General features: G+C 36.6%; 1 protein-coding gene across 1 annotated transcript in view; it reads left to right on the plus strand.

Annotated features, from left to right (window-relative positions):
* The window catches only part of SLCO6A1 (solute carrier organic anion transporter family member 6A1), a 99,078-nt gene that overhangs the window by 37,258 nt on the left and 45,026 nt on the right, over positions 1–16,794 (plus strand). The window contains exons 7-8 of the mRNA XM_070571366.1: positions 2,179–2,323; positions 9,990–10,185. Coding sequence (XP_070427467.1) covers positions 2,179–2,323; positions 9,990–10,185 — 341 coding nt within the window. The remainder of the gene's footprint in view (positions 1–2,178; positions 2,324–9,989; positions 10,186–16,794) is intronic.

Genomic DNA, 16,794 nt, shown 5'->3' on the forward strand with positions numbered 1-16,794 from the left:
TGACATAGGGGTAGGAAAAATTAAACAAGATTGCATTAGCATAAAATATGAAGTAAAAATTTATGAATTAGAGTATATCAAGTCAAATATTTCTGTTCTATGAAGGAAACTAGACAATGTTAAAAGACTGCTGACAGATGTCTAAATCCAGTAAGAGATTAATAGTTAGAATAAACATGGAATTCTTGGAATAGCTACACAAGAATTTCAGAAGGCCTGATAGAAATAGAAATAGGCAGTTCATGCCCAAAAAAATCCTAAATAGCTAAGAATTACATGAAGTAATGGTCAGTTACATTTGAAATGAGAGAATAGAAAATAAAGCATTGCGATACTACTTTACATGCATCAGCATGGCAAAATTTTGAAAGCCAGCTAATGATATCAAGTGTTTGCAGTAGTGTGGGGGTGGACCAGTTAACTACTGCTACATGACAAACCACCCCAAAACTTAGTGGCTTAAAATAATAGAACATCTGTTTTGCTCATGAATCTGCAGTTTGGGCAGGGCTTGCCTTCAGCTCTTCTTGTGGTCAACTGGAGTGATCTAAGTCTCGGGGATGAAATCATCTGAAGGAAGTTTGTTCACTCAAATATTAGCTTTTAATACTGACTGTTTGCTAGAACATCCACGCCTGCCCTCTGCATCTGGGCTTTGTCACAACTTGGTGGCTGAGTTCCAGGACCAGAGTCCTGAGAGAGTGAGAGCTCTCTGCAGAAGTCATATTGTCATTTTATGACCCAACTTCAGAAGTCATGCAGCATTACTTGCTTTGTTGAGGCAGTCATGAAGGCCTTTCCGGGTTCAATGCTTCTTGGTGGAGGAGTGGCAAAGTTCTGGAAGGGGTGTGGAGCCGGAAATATTGCTCTGATGAATTTTAGAAAGTAAGCTGCTACGTGAAGAAAATGGAACTCTCCTACATTTTGGTGAGAGTGTAAATTCATACGTTCTGGAGAAAATATCCATAGAAATAATGCAATGAGGTATGCCCAAGCAATCTCTTTCTAGGATATATACTTCCAAAGCACTCTAGCCTAGGTCCTTAAGGGGGCATGCACAGGGGTGTTCATTGTAGCCTTGTTTGTGACAGCAGGGAGTTGAAGTCAGCCGAAGCATTTAACCTTTTGGGGGTGGTTAAATAAAGTTAAAAAGCACTCAGAAGATGAATTAGATGAATATGCAAAATATAAGATTTTAAAAACAATGTTTAGGGCTAGAAAAGGAAATTTTAAGTTAATTAAAAAAATGTACAAACATAAAACACCACCAGATATTTTCAAAGGTTTATACATATGCAGGAAATACAGATATTAGTTCAGAAGTTAATATTTTAATGTAATTTACTGTCATGTTAAATTGCTCTGTGTAGTGTAATAGGTAATAGTAAACCATAATTATTCATTCTAGTAAGGCTTCTGAGTAAGCTAAAAAAATATACTAACATGCAGAGTTTAGATGACTTCACTCTTTATGTATGTAGAATTCCAAGGAGTAAAATATTGTAGAATCTTGACTGCAATCCTAGTGATTTTCTTTGAGTGTTGCTTAAATTTTCTGTTTTGTTTTTCAGTTAAAGAGGTTTGCTGAGAAAATATAGATAAAAGTAAAGGGAAATTCTAGATGCCTCGTTAGTGATATTTTTAATTAATCTTTCTAGCACACTGCCAGACCCACAAATAAAAATTATAGTGGCATGGAGATCAGATTACAAATAAAAATGGTTCAGGGGCCAGCCCCATGGTATAGTGGTTAAGTCCAGTGTGCTTCACTTCGGTGGCCTGGGTTTGTGGGTTTGAATCCTAGGTGTGGACTTACACCGCTTGTCAAGCCATGTTGTGGCAGCAACCCACATACAAAGTAGAGGAAGATTGGCACAGATGTTAGCTCAGAGCTAATCTTCCTCAAGCAAAAAAAAGAGGAAGATTGGCAGCAGATAATAGCTCAGAGTGAATCTTCCTCACCAAAAAAAAAAAGGAGTTCAAACATTACATGTCTTTTATGGTATGTGTATATTGGTGAGTTGTAAATTGATATTTGGGTTTTTATATATATGTGTTTTCAGTTCAGATTGGGAAAGGTAAATTTTTTGTGGATTGGTCATTAACATATGAGGGGGGATATCTATTCCTCTTTACCTAACAAAAGAAAATAATTCATATGTAACCTTTATATTTCAGGTTCTGATGAAGAATTCAGCATTGGTGTGCCTATCTCTGTCCAGAGCTTCAGACTCTTTAGTTATGATTGGAGTTTCTGAATTTTTGCCTATATATATAGAAAATCAGTTTATGCTAACACGCAGTGATGCAACTACACTTGCAGGTACTTTTCTGTTCATTGTACTTGTTTTGAAATTTTTATGTAAAGTCTTCTTATATATATTTATGAAGTATTTTAAATAAGTGGAATGTAGAAGGAGTAATAGCATTTGCTCATATTTTAAATACCTAAATACTGTTTGCTCAAATTTTAAAAATATGAGCACTTTGCCATCAGTGCATCAATTTTTTTTTTAGCTCATAGAACCTTCTAAGACTCTCGCACTCCTCCTTTATCCTATTTCTCTTCCTCCCTCCCCATAGGTAACCACTCTTCTAAAGTTAGGGTGCATCCTTTCCACACGTTTGTCTATTTTTATTGCTTATGTGCCTGTCTATATACAATCTGAAATTCATGTATCATTTTGTATGTATTCTTCTGTTACTTTCATCTGAAATTATATTAAGTAGATTCATATTAATCTCTATTTAATGTATTTTTACTGTGCTGTAGGATTCTATCTTATGAATTTACCACTGTTTATTTATCCGTTATCATATTAATGCACATGAAGTTGCCCCCAGGTTTTTCACTCTTCCAAACACATGTCTCATTGTGCACATTTGTAAAAGTTGATCTAGGTTTAGACATCGAAGGGGAATTGCTATTGTGTACGTCTTCAGTTTTACTAGATATTGAGAATTGACTCTCCAAAAGAAGTTGCAAATGGAATGAAATGTTTTAAAGTTCTAGCATTAATGGGAAAATGGTAAATATAATCACTTATGTTGTAGAAAGTCAAGGATGCATGCTGTAACTTTTAGGGTAACCAGTAAAAGAATAATAAGAAGAATAGTAAGAGAGTATATTAATTTGAAAAACTTGATTAATAATAAAAAAAAGAGAGAAAGGAAAGAAAGAAGGAACACAAAACACGGGGACCAAATGAAAAACAAATGTTAAGATGTGAAAAACTTTGACTATCAGCTTATTATTAAGTTTTGTGATAGAGGGCACACCATTGTCAGGCTGCAAATAGTCCAATAAGCCAAAAACATGACGCAGTTTCTATGTCCGTAATGACAAATTTTTCCGTGAGTACACCACATTGTTCGCCACTCTGATTAATCAAATTATCAGAGATTGGGACTAAATCCATTCAATTTGTTTCATACGGTATTTAATTAAGGCTAATATCAACTCCAAGCAACAGGTTAAGGCCACTGCAGTACTGGCCTCAACCATGCCAGCAAGGTCCTGGACCCAGCAAGCTAAACAAATCACTTGGTCCTCAAGGTCTACCTTAGAAAGCAAGATGGCTTTCTCCTTAAATTTCTCTATTGACCTTTCTACTTAGCCTGAGGTGTTAATCCAGGTGTAACAGAATGTATTAACAATTGCATATCTTCTACCTTGGCCTGTGAAGATGACGTTTTGGGCAATTTTATCATCCATAACAATGCTGATCAGTGTCTGAGGCTGACTAGAGTGCTAGATTTCCAGGGATTAGGTGGTGTCATTGTTATTTCAACTAAAGTCAGGGACAAATTTTGTACCGCTTTTTCATTGGATTGCTCTTATTGTAGAGAGAAACTGCCATCAGGGCACATATAAATAATGTGTCAGTAATCCCTCCAGAAAGCACTCCTAAGTAACTAAGAGAAACTTCATTTAAGAGAGATTTTCATAGTCTTCTGAAGGCTGTGTGATCTACTGATGGGGTTTCTTTAAACACTTGAAAATCTTATGACCCTCCTATGGCTTGAATATACCATTTCCAGTTGACAAGTAAAGCTTGTCAAATGGTTAGTTGTGAGTCTGATTTGGTCTATCTCCAAATGAGAATATCAGTCCACAGAGTCACCCAGCCTTCATGGGTCAGAGCTTTGGTTTTGACAAGAAGCCAGTAGTAAGCTAAGAGCTGCTTTTCAAACGTAGTTGTTGCAGGGAGTCAATGAGTCCTATACCCCAATTGGTGCTTCCGAGTGAAGGCTGCTTTTTTCCAGAGGCTCCAGCACACAAAATCATCAGTCATGGAAACTTATAGCTCAAATGAGTCATTAGGTTTGTAGTACCTCCAAGTAGAGAGTATGCCACAGTGTGCTGTTTAGCTTCCAGTGTGGGTCTGTGGATTACATTCGCTGTGAGTTAGTTGATAGAAAAGACCAAGTAGAATGCCCAAGTCAGTCATCTACTGTCTCCAATACTCAGAGTCCAAAGTGATGCTAGGCTGCCTTTTGGTTGGAGGGAAGGGAGACAACAGTTTTTCCTTAAGTGCCAGAGGGACTGAGTGTTGTAAATCTGCCTGAATAGTCCCTACAAACTTGATGAGCAGTCTTCTGGATTTTGTTGGGCTTCATCAGTCACCCTTGCTGATGAGGGTGTGGTAACAGCAAAGTGAGAGCCATTGAGTCTGAGGCTTCTGACCCTCCAGCTCACTGAATATCATCTATCTGTGAAAGCTTTGGATATCAGAGGTTAGTGGTAGTCACAGTAATCCTGACCTACCCCCTTGTAGTAAGTGGCAGATGAGTTTAGGTGCCCCTGAGGGAGTACTGCAAATGTGTATTTGTGGCCTTGAAGCGTGAAAGAGAATTGGTCTTTGTCTTTGGGTGCTAATGGGATACAAAATAAGGCTTTGGCCATGTTCAAGACAGCATATCAAGTGCCACCAGTCTGTGCCATAAATTTATTTACATCACGATGTCTGGAACATCCAGGGCCATAGGAGCAACAAGTGAATTCAACTGGTGGTTAATCCACTGTAAACCTCAAGTCCTTGATAACTTTTTTCACTGGACATTTGGTCTGTTGAATTGAGATACTGCATCTCTTACTATCTCTGCTTCCTTTAAGTCCATGATCAAAGCTGGGACTTTCCTTTCTCCTCCTGGGGTTCTATGTTGTTTCTGTAGGACCGTACAAGAGGAGACAGGGAGACAGTTCGAGGAGCAATTTGTGTGTTCTGCTATCACTTTTGGCATCCAGGAGCTTATACAGTACAAGCTTGTAAAACATAATTACCTATTATAGATTTTGAAGTTGGAGCTACAGGATTAGTATATTGAAGCCACAACAAAAGTACATGGAAATTGTCCAAAGCATCACTCACAAGGTCATTTTACCTCCTTTTCTGAGGCAGTAAGAGTCCAAATTCTATTCAGTGCCTCATCTGTGGTTTCACACAGGAATACATCTGTCTTAGGGAAATCTTCCTGAGAAGGTCACAGCTACCTTGTAGCACTCAGGAGACACTGCAAAACAACTCTGAGATCTTTTACTTTCGTCTTAGAATGAATCCCAGTTTAGCATGATAGACTGCAGGAGGGAGGAACTGGGCCCTCAGCTCAGCTATTGCCATTTCACCTTACCAAGCAATTGTCACCTTACCACGCCACTCCCTCATCAACCAATCAAATCAGGTAAACTTCTAATTAGTCACTGGTTTCTGTCCACTGTGGTTGTAAATTTCCCTCCTTTCACACTCAGTGTAGTTGCACATCTCTGTAACTGTTGTCTGAAATCAAGAGGAATCTTCCATCCAACCAGGTTGAATCTTAGTAATAGCTATCACAATGGGGCAGTCCTGAGGCTGATGGCCAGGTTGGTGAGGAAGTCCCCTCACCTAGGGGAGAGTTAATAATAACCATTGCACCTTCTGGGGAGCTGTCTTTAGATCTACTTCAGCCTGCAGCCACCTCCCCAATTTTTCATCCTTAACAGGCTAAATCAGCATATTCACTACTGATTCCCAGTTCTTCTCTCAAATGGTGTTAATCGGCTCATGAGGCTCTCATTCTTCTTCTTACAGAATGCTGTGTTTCTGTCAGCATCCCATCTTTGTCACCAAAAGTGCTGAAATCTATGAAGAGTTTGAATTTACCCTACTTGAAAGCTCACGAGTTAGTCTACCATAGTTTCTTGGATGCTAGCAGAAGACTTAAAATTCCTTGGTCAGAGAAGAAAAGTTTATGACTCTCACAGCAATAGCAGTAGCTAGAGTATCTGTGTTGTGTGTGTGTGTGTGTGTGTGAGTTTTCTGAGGCCCATTTCCCACAGGGTGATGTGAAGGAGAGCCAGTGACATTTGCACACACAAGATTGCATTACGAGAGTGGATTGCATTACATTTCCCTGGGCTTAGGGAACCCAAATCATTTATGATGGACAGTAATCATGCTTGTCTTTTGATCCAGAGAGAGACATTATCTTTAGTATACTTGACATTAAGCATATCGTCTCTTAGTTCCGGAGAGGACACTATCTGTGTCTTCCAAAACTATAAGTAAACCTGCCCTCTGCTCTTGAGGGGGACACTATCTCCATTATCGAAGGCTGTTTACTATATAAATATCCTTGAAAAGATAGAACAAACAGCAGTCAGTGCTTCTGCTTGAAAGATATACAGCATCAGAGGGTAGTGGAGAATTGTTTCCCAATAAATAGAATAGTAATTATGTTACATATAAATAACGATTGTCAGATTGGGGGAAGAATTCACTATGTTAACATACAAGAGGCACTCTTTAAATATGAGTATATGAAAAGGTTGAAAGTAAAAGGACGGAAAAACTTGTACTGTGTTAATACTAACTAAAAGAAAAAGTTGTGTAATTCCCACAATTTTCTTGATAAATATTGCCCCTTCTCTATTTGTACTTTTTTTGCTTTCTAATAAATGAATTTGTCTGTAAATATTTACCTTTTAACAAACACTCATGTAATGTTCACTCTGCGACAGGACACTGTTCTCAGCACTTAAATATTAATTCATTTCATTCTCCTAACAACCTTATGATGGAGGTATCGTTATTTGTAGATTTTCTTTAGCATCTAATACACTTAGATATAGTTTTTATTATTGTTCAGTTCTAAGCATTTTTAATTCTCATCATCATATTTTTATTTAAGCCATGAATTTTTGAGAGGAGATTTTTAGCTTCTAAATAGTATGTGCTTTTGTTTCTCTTTTTAATTGTTCAAATCCATTAATACTTTCCGTAGCTTTAAATAGTGTTGTAAGCTAAGTCTCTGTTTCTGAGAAAGCTGAGTTAAAATACTTTATTTATGGATTTTTGATTTTCTTGAAATCTGGGCACTTTTTACATAACATTTTGTATAATGTCATAAGGTATATACATGTTCACGATCTAAATTTGCATGGTATGTTTTTTCACTACCTTATTTTCAGACTTTCCTTTTTACAAAATAATAATCTGTCTTTTTAATAGTTAAGTTTTATCCATTTACCATTATTGTGAATTCTGATATATTTAAGTTATTTTTAACTTCTTATTTGTATTTTTTGGTTTATTACTCTTCTATTTTGCTGCTTTTTCTCCTTACCATCCTGTCTTCTCTCAATGGACTAGTTTTCTATTCATTTTATCGCACTTGGTTGGTTTAGGAGATTTTAACTGCTCACTCACTGTCAGTTTACTAGCCCCACTCCTCAGGGTTGTGGGTACGCATGTTTGGTCTAGGTCATCAGTTTTATCTTTTTAAAAAAACTAGCTATAATTATTATTCTTTTGCAAGTAGCATGCTCTCTGGCAGCTTTTACAATTTTTGTTTTAGTCTTGATGTTATGAATTTTCCTCACCTTATTTCCGTATGTGTAAGGATGGAGTTAATTATTTATTTTTCACTCCCTATCAGTAGTTGGAGCACACTTTTATTCCCCGGGCTAGCATTTCTTCAATTATGGAAGTTTCTCATCGTCAGCTACAATTTTCTAAATACTGTTTCTCTGCTATTCCTTTCCTTCTATTTCTCACAACTGCTGTAAAACATTGTGTGGAGCCTCTTATTCTGCTCTCACTGTCTTTTTTTTTTTTAAATAACTTTATTTTTTGAATAGTTTTAGATTTACAGAAAAATTATGAAGATAGTACAGATTTTTCATGTACTGTACACCTAGTTTCCCTTTTTGTTAACATCTTACATCTCCATTAGGTAGATAATGAACTCATATCAATACATTATTATTAACTAAAGTCAGTATTTTGTTCAGATTTTCTTACCCTTTTTCTGTTCCAGAATCTCATTCAAGATACCACATTATATTTAGTTGTCATGTCTCCTTAGGCTCCTCTTGGGTATGACAGCTTCTCAGTCTTTTCTTGTTTTTGATGACTTTGACAGTTTTGAGTAGTGCTGGTCAGGTATTTTTCAGAATGTTCCTCAATGGGGAATTGTCTGATGTTTTTCTCATGATTAGACAGGGGTTATGGGTTTTGGAAGGAAGACCACAAAACTAAAGTGCCATTTTCATCACATAATGTCAAGAGTATATGTTATCAACATGGCTTATTACTTTTGAATTTGACTTTGATCATCTGGGTGAGGTAGTGTTTATCAGATTTCTCTACTGTACTCATTGTCTTTTGACTGCTTATTTTGGTTATTCTTTTTTCGTTCTTTTTTCCTTTTCATTTCATAGTGGATGATGACACAATGCTCTTTCCCAATTTACTAATTCACTTTTCAAATGTCTCTAGCCTAGGATTTGAGTTTTTATTTTAATGATTATATTTTTAAATATCAAGTTTTCTTATTTGTTCTTTTTTATCTCCGTGCTCTTATTTCATTCCTTTCTCTTTTTATTTCATTTCTTCCTCATTTTTATGGAAGTTACACTGTCATTTACTTTTTTGAGCGTTCTAAAATTACTTATTTACAATTCTTTCTTTTTTTGATGAGGCAGATTGGCTCTGAGCTAACATCTGTTGCCAATCCTCCTCTTTTTGCTTGATGGAAAATTGTCCCTGAGCTAACGTCTGTGCCAATCTTTCTCTATTTTGTATGTGGGATGCCGCCACAGCATGGCTCGTTGAGCTGTGTGTAGGTCTGTGCCAAGGATCCAAACCTGCAAACCCTGGGCCTTTGAAGTGGAGTGCACGAACTTAACCACTATGCCACTGGGCCAGCCCCTCCAATTCTTTTGTCAGATACTTTTATGATATAAATTTAATCTGGTGTTATTGGTATGTTTTTGTTTGCTTTTCCTTTATATTTATTCTGCTATATTTCTATTTAAAGCAACCATTTCTATGGAAAGAAGAGATTTCATCAATATATGAATTTACTGTGCTATCTTCATTTGATTGAGTATTTTCTAACTATATTTATCCTCCTCCTTTCTCTCCTTCTCCTTTTTTTCCTCCTTGTTCTGGTTGCCTCTTTCTAATCCCTTATGTTTGATTGAAAAGAAAACCATGTCTCATAGTGACTATTCTGGAGTCCCAATTTGTTGTGAGATTGTTAATATTGCACATCCATTCATAGAACCAATGAGTGGCCTGGCTTAAGTCTTAGTAACAAATCTCTATTTGTGAACTCTTGTCACTGTGGGCATGGTTCTTGCCATGAACCATAAATCCAGGCAGCTATCCAATTATAGCTGTCAATAAGATAGCTCTCATCTTGTTTCTCATGGATTAAGTTGTGGGTTTATTTTAGATGCCTTTACTACCTAGGAGAAAAACTTCACCATCACTGCCCCAGAGTTCATTAGGCCTAAAGCTTCAGCCCCACTCACAAATTTGTTTTTCTCTTAAGGTTCAGGTTTGTTGAGATGTTTATTATGCTTTTAAGTTTTCTGACTTTTATTTAAATCTATGTTTGCTGTATGTTTAGAGCAGAGGGGATTGCATCAATGTATGAATTTTCTTTACTATCTTTAGCTGATTATATTTTAACTGTTTTCTCCTCCTGCTTGTTTCTTTTAGGACTTGTTTTAATTCCAGCAGGTGCAGTTGGCCATCTTCTGGGAGGTGTCATTGTTTCCAAATTACAAATGTCTTATAAAGGTCTTATGAAATTTATGATAGTTACATCTGCTATATCACTTGTACTACTTGCATTTATAATTTTTGTACGCTGTGATCCAATACCATTTGCTGGGATCAGTGAAGATTATGGCGGGTAAATATAATTTCGTATATTAGATTTTTACATCCAATCCCAACAACGTATTTCTCAGTCAATTAATAATTCTTTATCCAGTAATCCTTATATAGTCATGTGATTCTTGGAATTGTTGAACATGTGAAAAAAGTATAAAGCGCAGTTTAACCTTTTGTATTAAGAGCAGAAATATCAAATGATAGCTTGTGACATGACTGCTTATGCATTCATAAAGTACTAAAGAAAAAACACATTGAAATGATTCAGAACCTGGAAGTAGAGTTCTGTTTTATAGTGGGTAGCAACTAGGAGACAGTACTAACTGTACAAAGTCAGTCTTACCTTGTGCTCCTGAATTGATATGCCTGCCTTCTTATAGACATCAAAGATTGGAACTGAAGTACATCTGAAAGTATGCAAGAGTAATGTCTTCTTTAAGCTAGACATGCAAAAATTCAGAGAACTGGGCAGAGATTAATGTTAAATACAAGGGATCACAACTGGAATTGGAAACCAATCCACTGAGCAAGTAAAATAAGAAAATAAAATAAAACTTCCACTTCCAGCTACAGTGGAGTAGCTTATGGCAGACAAATGCTCCTCCTGAGAACAACTAGAAAAGATGAACAAAGTGTTGAAAGATTTGTTTAAAAGCATCAAAGAGTTGTTTAGGCAAGTAGGAATTTAAAGGCCAAAACCCTGAGAGAGAGGCAAACCCTTGAGAGGAGAAGCAACCTTCTGCAGTTACTTTTTCCCCTAAGGCTATTTGCTAATTCTGGACCTTACAAGAAGCTGAGAATTCGGGCAGAGGGTCTGGGCAAAAAGAATCTAGTTAAATGACAAGAAACCAGCACAAATTTTTTACAGAGCTATGAGCCTAAAGAGACAAAAATTAGGGAATGGGATGGGGTGGGATACCAGAGAGAAGAAAGAGGTAGACAAATAAGACAGCACTCTGTTGGGTTTTAGCCCAGTATGTTTGCTGAATTATGAAGTGAAGAGGCTGAAATCAAGTAAAAAGGAGAGAAAAATTTCAGCAGTATTGTGTTGCTCTGTAGATAAGTGTTCGAGTTTAGAATGTGCTGGGGAGATGAACCATGGTGAACATCATGTTTTCTCAACTGATATCCTGTAAGGCCGTGCCCTAAGAGTGAGAGCCTTCCTAAAGTACTATAACCAGCCAAGAGTTAATTTGGGCTGTAATTGGATTAATGTGGTGAGCCAACACTCTAGCAGCAGAAAGGCAGACCCAAAACTCTGAAAGAAAGATAATATCATACACAGCTGTAAAATGTCTTAGGCAAGGGTCTTGCAATAAAAACAAATTACCAGGCATGGCAAAAAACTATGACAAGAGTATAGACCCACATGGGATCCAGATATTGGCATTATGAAATAAGAACTTTAAAATAGTATTGATAGGTACAATAATACAAATGATTGTGAATTTCTCATCAGAAACTGTGGGTTCAGAAGACAGTAGAACAATATCTTTAGAGTCCTGAAAGAAAAGAGCTGTCAACTCATAATTCATAATCCTGTGAAAATATCCTCAAGAATGAAAATGAAATAAAGAGGGGCTGGCCCCGTGGCTGAGTGGTTAAGTTCATGCAGTCCACTTCAGGGGCCCAGGGTTGCACTGGTTCAGATCCTGGGCATGGACATGGCACTGCTCATCAAACCATACTGAGGTGGCGTTCCACATAGCACAACCAGAAGGACCTACAACTAGCATATACAACTATGTACTGGGGGGCCTTGGGGAGAAGAAGGAAAAGAAAAAAGAAGAAGATTGGCAACAGATGTTAGCTCAGGTGCCAATCTTAAAAAATAGGAAAAGAAGAAAAGAAAAAAGAAAAAAGAAAATGAAATAAAGATATTCTCAGGTGAAGGATAACTAATAAAATTTATTGTTAACTCAAAAAGAAATGAGAAAGTCTCTTTTCAGTCTGAAGTGAAATGATACTAGAGGAAACTTGCAACTTGAAGGGATAAAGGAAGAGTAAAAGAAATGGTACATACATGAGTAAATAGACTAAATGTTCATCTTAGGTTTAAAGTATATATGACTTTTGAAAGCAAAAATTATAACATTGTCCGATGTAGTTTTTAAAGAATGTAGTTGTAATACATATGACAACTGTAACCTAAATGGAGAGGGTAAAAGGACCTATTTGGTTATAAGACTTATTCATTTTAAATGGAGTGGTAAAATGTCAACTTGAAGTAGAAAAGTAAGTGTATATATGTGTGTGTGTGTGTGTGTGTGTGTGTGTGTGTATGTGTGTGTATGTATATATATAAAAGTATACATAAGTATATATATATATATATATATAGTTTAGGGGTGTGTGTGTGTGTGTGTATATATGTATATGTATATCTGTATATAAACTGCTGCCTGTTTCTGTATAGTCTGCAAGCTAAGAATGGAATAGAACCTACTACTAAGAATGGAATAGTTTCTACTCCAATATATAAAGAGCCTGTAAGTCATCACTCCTGTTCTCACAACAAGAAGAGAGTTGAACAAATTAAAAATCAACAGCTCTTCTTAGATTAATTGGAGACTTGAGATCACAGGGCAAACTGCTGCCCCCAAAACTGGAGAGAGAAGCAAACAGAGAGAATTGCAGTTTACTGGGAGCAGAAGCCATTGGAGCTGAAAATTAAACAATGATTGACTAATTGCTGGAGGTGGGGCATGGACTAAATTGAGAATTAAAAACTCCTGGGGGCACAGTCTTAGGGCTATTTGCCATACCTTCATGACTCTTAACATCCAGGTGCTCCATCAGGTTCTCACAGTAAAGTTGGGGGTAAAATACTCTTGTGTTTTAGGTGAGGGGGAAAGGAAAAGTAACCATTTTGAAGTATTCCCTAGAGAAGTCTGCTCTTTGTAACAAAAGCCTTCCCTTTAGGGAAACTACTTTACCAGAGTTTCTCCTGCCAAATTTTAGAAGGAGGGCAATTAGACAAGTCAACCCTCTCTAACCTTCCTGTCTCACAGAAGGGAAAGAAAATAAAAAGGCTAAGAAAAACTTTTGAAGGTCACAGCAAGACTCAGGAATGCTCAGTAAAAAAAAAATCCCATAAAGCCTAAGATTCAATCATAAGAATATAGAATGCTTCCTCTCTGCAATACATTACCATCATATAAACATATATCTAGTGTAATAACAGAGAATTACAACTGAAAGAACTGCAAGACACACTCTATTTGATAAAGAGTTTCTAAGGAAAGACAATAGGGAAGACAAAATGAGGATACCACAGAAAACTGAGGCCTCTGATACCTACAGCTACAACAAACTTTAAACAGAGCCTAACACCTAGACAAAAACCCATAAAACCTCACACTAAAGGCCTATTTACCTCAGTTCTTGTTACCTGATACATAATGTCTGGCTTTTAAAAAAAAACATTATAAGGCATTCTAAACGGCAAAAACAGAAACAAAAAAGATGATTGAAAAGGCAAAGCAAGCAACATAAACAGACTCAGATATGGCAAAGATTTTGGAATGATCAGAATGGGAACATAAAATAATTATGATTAATATGTTAAGGGCTCTAATGGAAAAAGTGGATACCATGAAAGAAAAAATAGGTAATGCAAGGAGAGAAATAGAAACGCCAAGAAAAAAATCAAAAGTAAATTCTAGAAAGCAAAAATACTATAATAGAAATGAAGAGTTCCTTTCATGGGCTCATCAGTAGACTGGACAGGATTGAGGAAAGTATCATTGACTTTGAAGATGTGTCAATAGAAACTTCTCAAACTGAAAACCAAGGAGAAAAAAGAATGAAAAAACCTGGAGCAGAATATCCAAGAACTGCAGCCATTACAAAGGTAGAACAAACATATAATGGAAACACCAGAAGGAGAAGAAGGAGAGAAAGGAACAGAAGAAATAAATGAGTAATAATGGCTGAGAATTTTCCAAAATTAATGACAGACACCAAACCACTGATCCAGGAACCTCAGAGAATACCGAGAAGGGTAAATACCAAAAAGTCTGTGCCAGGATGTATCATATTCAGACTGCAGAATCAAAAAACTAAAAGAAAATCTTGAAAGAAACCAGATGAAATAAAACTTAACATATAGAGAATCAAAGATAATTTACAACAGACTTCTCTTCACAAACCTTGCAAACAAGAATAGAGTGGAATGAAATATTTAAAGGGTTGGAGAAAAAAACCTCATCAATATGGAATGTTGTATGCAATGAAACTATCATTTAAATTGAAGGAAAAATAAAGATATTCCCAGACAAACAAAAAAATAAGGGAATTGTCACCAGTAAGCCTGCTTTGCAAGAAATGTTTAAAGAAGTTCTTCAGAAAAAAGAAATATGTTACTCGGAAATCTGGATCCACGTACAGAAAGACACAACATTAGACATAAATAAATAAAAGTAAAATATGATCTCTTATTTTTCTTATTTTTGATTGGTATAATAGATAACTGTTCAAAATAATAATGGCAATAAGGTATTCAGTGATTATAGTTTATGGATAGTGAAATGAAGAACAGCAATCTTATAAAAGGGGAGGGAAAATTGGGAATACTCTGTTCTAAGGTACCTGCACTACCGTGAAGTGGTATAGAGTTATTTGAAAGTGGACTTCAATTACTTGTAAATGTATATTGGTAATTCCAGGGAAACCACTAAGACAATTATTAAAAGAAGTATAATTGCTATGATAACAGATGAGAGAAAATGAAATCTCATAAAATACTCAAAACAAGAGAAGGAGGGCTGGCCCCATAGCCAAGTGGTTAAGTCCGCATGCTGCACTTCGGCGGCACGGGGTTTCGCCAGTTCAGATCCCAGGCGTGGACATGGCACTGCTTGTCAGGCTATGCTGAGGCAGCGTCCCGCATAGCACAACCAGAGGCACTCACAACTAGAATATACAACTATATACTGGGGGGCTTTGGGGAGAAGAAAAAAAAAAGAGAAGGCAGAAAAAGAGGGCACGATGACAGCAAAAAAGCATGCGAGAAAATAAGAAAGAATAATTTGTTTGTATATAATTGTTTATGGTAGTCTCTTGTGACCTTTGTATTTGTGTTGTATCAGTTGTAATATCTCCTCTTTCATTTATAATTTCATTTATTTGAGTATTCTTTTTTTCTTGGCAAGTCTAGCTAAAGATTTATCTATTTTGTTTATCGTTTCAAAAAACTAGCTGTTAGTTTCATTGATCTTTTCTGTTGTGTTACTAGTCTCTATTTCCTTTATTTCCACTCTGATCTTTATTTCCTTCTTTCTACTAACTTTGGGCTTAGTTTGTTCTTTCTCTGGTTCCTTGAGGTTAGTTAGGTTGTTTATTTGAGATCTTTATTTTTGTTAATATAAGCATTTATTGCTTTAAGCTTCTCGCTTAGGCTTACTTTTGCTGCATCCTGTAGGTTTTGGTATGTTATATTTCCATTTTCATTTATCTCAAGGTATTTCTTGATTTCTTCTCTGACCCCTTGGTTGTTCACTAGCATGCTGTTTAATCTTCACATATTTGTGAACTTTCCAGTTTTCTTCTTATAGGTGACTTCTAGTTTCATACCATTGTAGTTGGAAAAGATGCTTGACATGATTCCAATCTTATTAAATTTATTAAGACTTGTTTTGTGGCCTACCATATGAGTTGTCCTGGAGATTGTTTCATGTGAACTTCAGAAGAATGTGTATTCTGCTGCTGTTGGATGGATGTCTTCTAAGTGTCTGTTAAGTCCATCTAGTCTAATGTGTAGTTTAAGTCCCATGTTTCCTTATTGGTTTTCTATCTGGCTGATTTATTCATTGTTTAAAGTGGAGTGTTGAAGTCCTCCCACATTATTGTATTGCTGTCTGTTTCCCTCTTTTGTTCTGTTATTATTTGCTTTATATATTTAGGTGCTTCTATGTTGGGTGCATAAATATTTATGAATGTTATATTCTCTTGTTGGATTGATCTCTTTCATTATAAAATGACCTTTTTTGTCTCTTACTACAGTATTTATCTTATAGCCTATTTTGTGTGATGTAAGTATAGCTACCCCAGCTTTGTTTTGGTTTGCATTTGCATGGAATATCTCTTTTGATCCCTTCACTTTCAGCCTGTGTGTGTCCTTACATCTGAAGTGAGTCTGTTGTATGCCGTGTATAGATGAACCTGTTTTTGGTGGGTTTTTTTGGTGAGGAAGATTGTCCCTGAGCTAACATCTTCACCAGTCTTCCTCTATTTTGTATGTGGGACACTGCCACAGCATGGCTTGATGAGTGGTGTGTACGTCAGTGCCTAGGATCCAAACCTGAAAACCCTGGGCTGCCAAAGTGGAGCATGCGAACTTAAACACTATGCCATGAGGCGACCCCTGGAATCTTGTTTTTTTTAATCCATTCAGACACCCTATGTCTTTTTTTTTTGAGGAAGATTAGCCCTGAGCTAACATCTGCTGCCAGTCCTCCTCTTTTTGCTGAGGAAGACTGACCCTGAGCTAACATCCATGCCCATCTTCCTCTACTTTATGTGTGGGATGCCTGCCACAGCATGAGGAAGACTGGCCCTGAGCTAACATCCATGCCCATCTTCCCCTACTTCATATGTGGGACACCTACCACAGCATGGCTTATCAAGC

Source organism: Equus przewalskii, chromosome 13 (genome assembly GCF_037783145.1).
Source record: "Equus przewalskii isolate Varuska chromosome 13, EquPr2, whole genome shotgun sequence".
Classification (NCBI taxonomy): domain Eukaryota; kingdom Metazoa; phylum Chordata; class Mammalia; order Perissodactyla; family Equidae; genus Equus; species Equus przewalskii.